Source organism: Calonectris borealis, chromosome 3 (assembly GCF_964195595.1).
Source record: "Calonectris borealis chromosome 3, bCalBor7.hap1.2, whole genome shotgun sequence".
In the NCBI taxonomy this organism is placed as follows: domain Eukaryota; kingdom Metazoa; phylum Chordata; class Aves; order Procellariiformes; family Procellariidae; genus Calonectris; species Calonectris borealis.
Window position 1 is genome coordinate 124,341,455 of NC_134314.1, and position 10,108 is coordinate 124,351,562.

The 10,108-nt window shown below is 44.2% G+C and overlaps 1 protein-coding gene across 2 annotated transcripts; it reads left to right on the plus strand.

Moving 5' to 3' along the window:
* The first annotated feature begins 1,620 nt into the window (after window positions 1-1,620).
* On the plus strand, window positions 1,621-9,717 carry CCT4 (chaperonin containing TCP1 subunit 4). Of its 2 annotated transcripts, none has more exons than XM_075147736.1 (14): window positions 1,621-2,014; window positions 2,686-2,738; window positions 2,988-3,077; window positions 3,849-3,957; window positions 5,234-5,376; window positions 6,071-6,192; window positions 6,281-6,413; window positions 6,800-6,939; window positions 7,240-7,336; window positions 7,661-7,771; window positions 8,034-8,164; window positions 8,272-8,506; window positions 9,109-9,222; window positions 9,505-9,717. In XM_075147736.1, exons 1-14 carry the CDS (start codon window positions 1,897-1,899, stop codon window positions 9,517-9,519), a joined length of 1,611 nt encoding a protein of 536 aa, XP_075003837.1. In that variant the 5' UTR covers window positions 1,621-1,896; the 3' UTR covers window positions 9,520-9,717. The 2 variants fall into 2 exon arrangements, 1 of the variants encoding a protein (XP_075003837.1); XR_012673252.1 differs by having other exon boundaries at window positions 1,777-2,014; window positions 8,939-9,222.
* Window positions 9,718-10,108: the final 391 nt, after the last annotated feature.

Genomic DNA, 10,108 nt, shown 5'->3' on the forward strand with positions numbered 1-10,108 from the left:
GGTGCATAAATCCAGCGAAACAAATCCAAAAGCAACTGTTAAAAATGGTTGAGAGATGATGAAATCATGTGACTATGGAGTCTTTTTTCCTAGTTTTTTTCTGACAACAGAACTGTCCAAATGCTTGATTTTTATGTATCGCCATACAAAGCTGTTGCTGGCACTAGAAAATTGCTCACCATGAGGACATGTTTCACTTGCAATGAGCTCCTGATATAGATGCAGGTACTTGGAATGGGAAAACAAGCTCAAGAGCTCACATCCTTTGCCCGTTTCTTGCAACGTGCTGTCTTACATCAGCAGCACCTCACTAGTGCAGGGACACATCTCCTGTACAACTGTCTCTACACGGGAGCACTTTACTGGCACGGCCATGTTATAAATACTGACTTCTCACATCCAGTCAGAAAGAAATATGCCGTAAAAATTGTATGGTTTAGATATTACTTGGGCATTTTTCTTTCCGTCAGAGCTCTTTTGAGCTGCTGTGTCTTACTTTGAACACAGTACAAAATTAATTCACTATGTGAATTCAACTATGTGCTTTGCATCTAAACTGTATGATGTTTGTGTTCTGTTCAAGGTGAAGGAAATAATTTAACTAGCTATTCAGAAATCCCCAAAAAGACAAGCGCACAGGATCTTGTTATATCAATACAGTAGTTAAGGCAAGATCATCCTAAGAGGTATAAGCCATCTTTCAACTCTAGCATTATTTTTATTGATAATAAAGTCTACCTTTTTACCGTGGTGATACAAGCAGATACGAGTCCCTCAGACACATGGGAAGATCAGGGTGTTACAAGATAATATACATTGTTTCTGTTCTTTTCCTCTAATCCAAGTCTGTCTAACTTCACTTGCGATAAAGCTGCTGCTTAAAATCCATTTTGGCAAGAGGTTCTGCAAAACATAAGCGAATTGGTGCTCAAAACCTACCTAAAATACCTGGGATGGCATAGCAGGTCTTGGTTTTAGCAGGAAAAAAACTGCAAGGTGCCACACCAGGACAAATAAAGGCAAAAGATTAGGCCTGCCTAGCCCTGGGTCAGACCAGAAGGAAAAACGGCCATACTCCCATCCACCACTAGTGGCTTACGTGGCACTAGTATTAATTACTTTGAAACAGTCGCCTGTCAAACGCGTCAAAGGTAGCTGCGCAGCTGGGTTTCACACAGGCTGTGCAGTGACAGGTAAGACCAACCGAGCGATCTCACGGCCACAGTGCAGGGAACGTTATTCCTCCTCATAACCCCAGACGTCCTCAGGAAACGCCTTCCCTCAGAGAGGCCGCTTTGCCAGCCGGACCCCTTCACCCGCTGCTTCATAGGTGAAGAAACCCGCATACCCCTCCAGCCCTCTGCTCCCCAGAGCCGGCGCCTCCGTACCCCGGCTCCCCCCGAGGGGCAGGCGGAGGAGAGGCCGCCCGGGCCGAGGGCCCCCCGGCCCGGCCCGGCCCGCCCCTGGGCTCTCACCCACAGCGCAGGACGAGCCGCCCCCGCCCGCTCCTCGCCTCAACGCCTCACCCCGGCCGCGCCCCTACGCCCCCCAGCGGCGGCGCGGGGCGGGACCAGCCGCCCCATTGGCGCAGCACCGCCCCGGGAGCCCCGCCCCGCCCCGCTGGGCGGGAAACCTCCCGAGGACCCCGCGCCGCTCATTCTAGAAGCGGCAGCGGGTTCGTTTAGTTGTCCGTGCCGTTCGCCGGCAGGCAGGGAATTTCCTTCTCAGTTACCAGGGCGCAGGCGCGGAGCGGACAGCCCTTGCGTAACGTCACGCCTGGCGCCGGCCGGAAGGACCCGGGCGCGTCCTGCGGGTGGCGGCGGTGCCTTCTGGAAGATTCCCGGCGGGGCGGCCGTTACCGCGGGGCCCATCCGTGTCCATCGGCGGCGGGCGACGATGCCGGAGAACACCGGGGCCAAAGCCCACGGCGGGGCCGGGAACCGGGCCAAGGGCACCTACCAGGACCGGGACAAGCCTTCCCAGATCCGTTTCAGCAACATCTCCGCCGGCAAAGGTGAGGTGAGGCGCGGGGGAGGCGGGAGCGCTCCGCGACCGCTTTGTGCTGAGGGGAGGCGGCCGCCGGCCTCCCCCCTACCAGCCTCCGCGGGCCGCTCGGGGCCGGGCCCACCGGCAGCCCTGGAGGAGCGGCGGCCCTTCCCGCCCCGGGCCGGGAGGGAAGGAGGGCGGCGCGGGTTCGCTCTCTCCCCGTTGTGAGGCCTCATTGCCCTGCTGTGGTATCGGGGTTCGGGTGCGGACGTTCCCGTTGTCCCCCCCCCCCCCCGGCGATACGAGGTCGGTTTTGTATTAGCGGGAGGTGTTCTTGTGATTTTTAATGGCAGGAAGCTCCCGGGGATGGGGGGTGCGTGCTGGGGGATGCTGCAGTTGGGGTTTGAGACGAGCCTTGCTCGGATTACTTGGCGTATTTCTGTGTTACTAGTCAATTTTAAAATGGCTGCAATCAAGTGATCGGATGTTAACTGTTTAAAAAAGGAGCGATGGAGATCAGTCCTGATGTTGCAACGTTTTATATCGTTTTGCTATTGAGGATGATTTGATGCTCGCAAAATAACTGGGACTGCTCAATACCGGGAGACGCTTTCTTTTCAGAAGAAGTGCTTGGAATGATGGAGTGAGGGCTTGTAGTTCTTCAGATCAACTTGCAAACGTGTGTTTTTCTCTTTCTAGCTGTTGCCGATGCAATTAGAACAAGCCTTGGACCAAAGGGAATGGATAAAATGGTAAACCTTAAGTTTTTAAAACATTGAGCTTACTGGAGATACTGTAAAGTCAACGTGTTTTATATAGGATGCCATCTTTTGCCTTGGAATTCTTTTCCAAGTTTCATTTACGTAAGGGAAAGTGTGAACTCAGTGCACATCTCAGTTGAGAAGTAACCTTGCCAGGAAAAATATTTTACATTGAGTATGAAATTAAATTAAAGATTTGTAGTTGCTGACCAGAACTATGTTTCTTCTCCCCCTTCTCAGATTCAGGATGCTAAAGGAGATGTGACAATCACTAACGATGGTGCTACTATTCTGAAACAAATGCAGGTTCTGCACCCTGCAGCCAAAATGGTAAGTATTTTTTTTTCCGTTGCTCGAACAATGATATGTGTTAGAGCTTAATTTCTGGGACAAAAAGACATAGTAACATTTCGTGTGGATTTGAGGAGCATTACCCATTAGTGATAGAGCAAGAAACTTTGTGCAGTGTGCTCCAGGAATATTTATTTTGATTGTAAGATGTGCTGAAGGGTTCCGAGTCCTTATTTCTTATCCGGTATTCCTTACGCATAATCGCTCTGGACGTGTTTTAAGACATAAAAGAATCTAGCCGAAACCTTCTCTCAGAAAGTTTCTTAGACACTTTCTCTAAGAAAGAAGTGTCAGTGATGTCCTAAACTGCTAGGACAGAAAGAATGAAAGAAGAGAATTAATTACGTTACGGTCAGGTGGTCTGAGGGTGCAGTAGCCTGGTCTTTTGAGAAGTTAAATGTAGATTTGACTGTGGTTAGAGATGGAAATGAGCCTCCTGTGACCCTCCTACAGGAGAGGAAAAGGTAGACCTGTCAGATGGGTGTGATCAGTTTTAAGCTTGGGAGAAAAGCTTCCTGACTTCTGTAGGTGATTTCTTTCACAGTAATTGTACTTTGCCAAATAGGTGTACAAGTATGGAAAGCAAGGTGCAAAAGGTACCAACTTCAAATGAGAAAAGGCGTGATTGGTCCTAAGACTAAGGTTGATTTCAGTAGTGCGGCATTCTTGAATCTCTCTTTTTTTTGTAATTGTCAGTGTTTGCAATTAAGTAGCATTATGTATAAACTTTTGCCATAATTTGTCGTTTAGTTGGTAGAGCTGTCAAAAGCACAAGATATTGAAGCTGGTGATGGCACTACATCTGTTGTTGTCATTGCTGGAGCTCTTTTGGATGCCTGTTCCAGACTTCTTCAGAAAGGTAAAAAAAAATATATATATATATTTAATATAAAAACATGACTGGACATAGTTAAGTCCTCTATCCGCTTGCCTGTGTATAATGAAGCTTAAAGTAGCTGTTTCCAGTTTAAACGTGAAAGGTGACTCGAGTCTTCACATTCAGGTTTCCCTTGTGTCCCATTCTTGATTAAAAACCTGTTTAGCTTTTTACTTTGAGTTGAATGCATTACTGCTGATACAGGAAATAGTGCCTAGATGACGTGATGAATGTTGCCGTGTAAAAACTCACCTGGATTATACTTGTATTTCTCTGGTGGACAGAGAGAAGAGTGTAACAAGGTATAAATGAAATTTGTAACCCATGATTCTACAGGTGTTTTTATACTCGGCAGATTTATCACCTCCCATTACTTACAGTACAGGGACCTTGAGAAAAGTCTGGTCAGGAAAAGATGTGAATTATAGAACGCAATAGTTGATGTAGGTTCTGTTCCATTAGCTCAAGACGTTCTCTCGTAGTCTGCTTCCGTGCAGTTCAGGAGCTTTTTTAGCTGTCCACCCAGGTAACACTTAGGCTTCTGCGTGCACTGGAAATAGAGCAAAGATGATTGGACCTGCAGGCTTCTTTTCTGTCTCGGATCTGGACTTTATAGCGATTTACTTAGAGTTGCCTCATCTCGATATGCACCATTTTGCTTGTTGTCCTCTTTCTGGCCCCTACCAACGGTTCGCTTACGTTTACTTCCTCTCCCGGTACTGCTGGACCAGCAGCCTGGCGTCCTCTGCCGTAAGAGGTAGTTAGAAGATGCCTGTCTAACGTTTGCCCATAAGCTGCCTGCTTTGAAAAGATAAAGGATATATCGCACACTCCAGAGAAATCGGGGAACTTCGTACACAGCTGTGGGAAACCAGTCTTTGAAAATCTGAAATAAAATCACTGTCAGGCTCCTCACAGGTATTACCTGAACAGCGGCAGCTTTAAGAATGGCAAAGGTAAACAAAACTTTGAGAAAGTATGTTTCTGGGGTGTCAGAGGTTGCAGGGAAATGTGCTGTACTTGTCTGTGAGGGCAAATTATTAGGAACTTTGTAGCTTTTTTCCTTAGCTTTAACAATGGAAAGTAGTAAGGGAAGTCATCTACTCCTGAAGAACACATTTTGCTAAAATGTCTTCCATTTATTCTGACATGAGTCTCTCTCTAATCTTAAAATGGAAAGAGAGGTGAGGAAAAAAACAACAAAAACCCATTGGTTTGAAAGCATGACTGTCTAACAGCCTTTTTATACTATCCACAGGAATTCACCCTACCATCATTTCAGAGTCATTCCAGAAAGCTTTGGATAAAGGAATTGAAGTACTGACCAACATGGCGCAGCCAGTTGAACTGAGTGACAGAGAAACCTTGCTAAATAGTGCAACGACTTCGCTGAATTCAAAGGTATGACTGATATTTGAACTTGATACCTCCAGACCAGCTGAGCCTTCAGCTCTTCCCAGACCGCGCTACCGTTCGCTTGTTAAGACTAGCCTGCAGATCATGAATCTAGTTGGTTTTCAGACATTGGCTACCTTCTCTTAGACTGACTTCTCAGAAAGCCATGGTTGATTGAGATTAAATTGAAGCACTCAAACTGAATTTCAGTCTGAAATATTTAGCGAGCTTCGATGTTGTTAACTGTAAGTGTAAAATAAACAAGCTTCGACTGAAAACAGCAACAGAATCAGGTGGGATACTGAGACCTTTTGCCAACTTCTTGTGTAGGCAGTTCTTGTTCACGTGGCAGAAACTCCTAAAACAGCATCGAAATCTGGACAGGTATGCTAGTTTCCCTTCCAGGAGAATAATCTGGGAAGCTCTCGTTTTAAGAGTCTAAGGAAGAGAAATTCAAGTTCCTTCCGTAAGTCCCTAAGCATAGGTTTTCCCACCAACGTAGCTGCTCTTTCATTTAAATGGAGTAGCCGTTAAGAAGATACCGTGTTAAGACATCTGGTTGATCGACAGGGAGGGAAAATGAGCTTTGTTTCAAAATGCGGACATCAAATGCTGAAATAAAATGACAATATTATTTTCAAATTACTATTTATCATAAATATCTTACCTTTTTTTTTTCCTTTACCATTAAATCCTTTAGGTTGTGTGTCAGTATTCGAGTTTACTTTCTCCAATGAGTGTGGACGCAGTGATGAAGGTGATTGACCCCACTACAGCTAGTAGCGTGGACCTCAGAGACATTAAAATCGTTAAGAAGTTGGGGTAAGAAACGATTTGTAACTAGATGAATTTTGTCTCTGTGAAATCAGCTTCCCAAAGTGCTGGAGTCATGGATTGTTTTTGTTTCCAGAGGCACAATTGATGATTGTGAACTGGTTGAAGGACTAGTCCTGACTCAGAAGGTGGCCAATACTGGTGTAACCAGAGTGGAAAAAGCCAAAATTGGCCTCATTCAGTTCTGCTTGTCTGCTCCAAAGACAGATGTAAGTTGAACTATGACTAGAGCGAAACCTTTTGCTGTAGTACTTGGGAGATGCAAAGGTAATGAAAACACATTTTTTTAAGATGCGATGTCAGCTCTGTTCCACAGCTATAATGAAGGCTTGCTGGGTAATGCATGGATACTCATAACTCTTAAAGAACTTATAGTTGGTATAAGAAGGAAAATAGTTCAAAAGTCCAGTATTTCTCATCATTTAAACAATCTCTAAGACGACATATTTTAACGTCTTGCTTATTTGCTTTAAATCACAGGCTCCTAAGTTAAAGAATGTGGAGCATCTTGGCACTTGCTTTTAAAGTCAGCAGTTGTTCCTAATACTTGCTTTTCTCTTTCTTCTTTTTTTTTTTTTTTTTTTTTTTTAAATAGATGGACAACCAAATAGTTGTTTCTGATTATGCTCAAATGGACAGAGTACTGCGTGAAGAGAGAGCCTATATTCTAAATTTAGTTAAGCAAATTAAGAAGGCTGGATGCAACGTGCTGCTGATTCAGAAGTCTATTCTGCGGTACGTTAATACCGATGTATTGGCTTACGGTGTGTGTTTGGGGGAACAATTGGAATTGTTTGGAATACCTGAAAAACTGAAGCCAGATACTAACAGTCACACTCGTCAGCGTGTCAGCCTGGCTGTAGCAATGACCGTACCTTTAGAAAGCACTAGTGTTGTCTATATTTTGAGCGTAATGACATCCCTGCCTTGTAGTCTGAAGAATTTCGGCACTGCTGGTAAGAAGCATGCAACTGGCTACTATGACCCGGTTACTAAAATAGCACTGTGGACTGACTGCTTCCCTCTTGTTTTTAGGGATGCTCTTAGTGACCTAGCTCTCCATTTTCTGAACAAAATGAAGATCATGGTGGTTAAAGACATTGAAAGAGATGACATTGAGTTTATATGTAAGGTAAAGTGAGTTATATAAATGGCTGCTAAAGTGGCAGCGGTGTTTAAAGTCTACCCCAAAACTACGTACCCAGCCAGTGCCAGTTTATGATGACACTTTCACAAGTCTCATGTTCTGACTATAATGTAAGTTCAGGCGTTTCCCTAAAAAATGTTCCTGTTCTGTTGAGCAGTCACATTTCTAGAAAGATTCGGGACAGATGTAAAAGCCATAGTCCTGACTGCATTTTACTGTAATGTGCAGAAGAACATCATGCAGTATACTTGCTGACTCTGCACTTCAGGTTCTGGCTGATTTTTTTTTTCCCCCCCATTATTTTTTCAGACAATTGGAACTAAGCCTGTTGCTCATATCGACCAGTTTACTCCTGATATGCTGGGGTCTGCTGAGCTGGCAGAGGAGGTCAACTTGAACGGTTCTGGGAAACTAATAAAGGTGAGTGAGTGACAGAATGTTAATACCTACTTAGCATCTGCCAGTTATTTCAATAACAATTGCTAACTTTAATGTTTTTTACTACGGAAGTTACTACATTGAAGTACCTACTTCAAATCCCGGAGTAGCCACTGACTTGGGAAGCGTAGTGGTTTTGCTTAGCCAGACGTCAGTACTGTTCTAGAACTTGCAAATACCAGCTGAAGTCTCTTTTTGTCCAGACCCTTTTTTTTCAGTCTTAGCGTTTGGTTTTATGTTTTAGATTACGGGCTGCACAAACCCTGGAAAAACTGTAACCATCGTGGTACGTGGATCCAACAAACTCGTCCTAGAAGAAGCTGAGCGTTCAATTCATGATGCCCTATGTGTCATAAGATGCTTAGTTAAGAAAAGGTAACGTCTGAGATTGGTTAGAGTAATTTATTATACTAATAATACAGAAAGCTAATCATTTATGCGCTTATGTAAAATGAGGTTTGATTTTTAATTTCTGTCCTCAGAGCTTTAATTGCAGGAGGCGGAGCACCGGAGATAGAGTTGGCGCTGCGCTTGAACGAGTATGCTCGCACGTTGAGGGGTATGGACTCGTACTGCGTCCGTGCGTACGGAGACGCACTGGAAGTCATACCATCGACGCTGGCTGAAAACGCAGGTCTCAATCCTATTTCAACGGTAACAGAGCTGAGAAACAGACATGCTCAAGGAGAGAAAACAGCTGGCATTAATGTCAGAAAGGTAACGAGGAATTGTATATGCACAGCATAACTTAAAAAAATACTTGGGCATTAGAAGGAAAGTGCTTAGCACTAGGGCTAAACTAAGGAGAGGGCAAGTTTGTCTCATAGTGGTATTTTCCCTAAAATTAGCGCTGAGGTAGATTATAGCTTGTTCTCTGAGGCTTGAACAGCTTAATCTGAGTATTGATAATAGCCGATATTTAAATGCCATACCCACAGGACAAGAAACTTCCTGTATCTCTTCAAAAACGTTATTTCAGCTACAAAAATAGATCCATTTAGAATGATCCGTCAGTATTACCTGCAGTGGAAGGTGCTCGTATGTTACAAGTAGCACAGTGGGCTAGGTTCTCTTAAATTGTCACCAGGTTTAAGCTGGCATAACCATGTTTATCTTTTCTCTTGGCTAATTTTGACTGGATATGTCAAGTGCTTGGGGGGAGAAGATGCGACCATGATATTCCTGTTGAGCATGGAAGAGTACAAGCCCTGCGATAGTCCAGTTTAGAGTTGACTGCCCTTCTCGGGATTCCGAAGGAAAACTTGCTAAATCTAACTGTAGTCTGACTTGCACAAAGTGAAACCTACTTGTTCTCATAGGGTGGCATTTCCAACATCTTGGAGGAGTTGGTTGTCCAGCCGCTGCTAGTGTCTCTGAGTGCTTTGACTCTTGCAACAGAAACTGTGCGCAGTATTCTTAAGATTGATGATGTGGTGAGTAGTGTTTGCATCGTGTTAATCTTTTTTTCACAAGCACCAGGATAGTTACTGTCATCTAATTGGCTGTGCTTCAAAATACAGTTACTGTGTAGTGTTCTCAGTTTACATGCTACTTAAGACCATTTGGCCTTCTAATAACTGCAGTTGGAACAAAACAACATGCGTTATAAAATAAGGAGTTAAAGTGACTAAAAAACCAGGATCTTTAAGCAGAGAAATAATTGTTACGTATCCTGTGGATTTCTTCTGCCTGATTGTGTGAACTCTTCTTTGCAGGTGAACACCCGGTAAGCTGAACAAAGAAAGTGGGGACTCTGCGCTCGAGTTCCATTCCTGTAGTCTGGAGTATGGTTTCCTCGCCGAAAGCGCCTGTGTGAATTGTCTTAAGAGTCCACAAAGGCTTGTGTACTTCTATCACGTTAATTTAAAACAAAAAACCTCTGTTTTCAGAAAGGAAATGCTGTTTATCAATAAACATGCAGTAGTCTACCTGAGTCTGTGCTGTGTAATCTTGCTAGAAATAAGGTAACCTTTTTGTTACAGTTGCTTTTCTGTGCTACATGCTCCTGCTTAGCCCTGAAAAGTTTAACAACAAGTAATTAGCTCTTGTAATATATTCTAAAAACACCCAGGAATTTGCACTCTAGTAACATGCTGGCTTAGAGCCGCTTCTCTAAAAGTTTTCCATAACGGAGTGGTATTATTTCCCCTAACTACGACTAAGTGAAGGAGTATCTATCTTTGCAGTGATTTAAGAATGCGATCATATTCCTTGCTCTGTTTTGTCTCCTGAAGCCTGCAGTGATTTCTGATGCCATCACGTGGCCCAGGCTCTTACAAAGGGCAGTCTTTACGTGCAGGTTTTTGTACTTCAACAGCG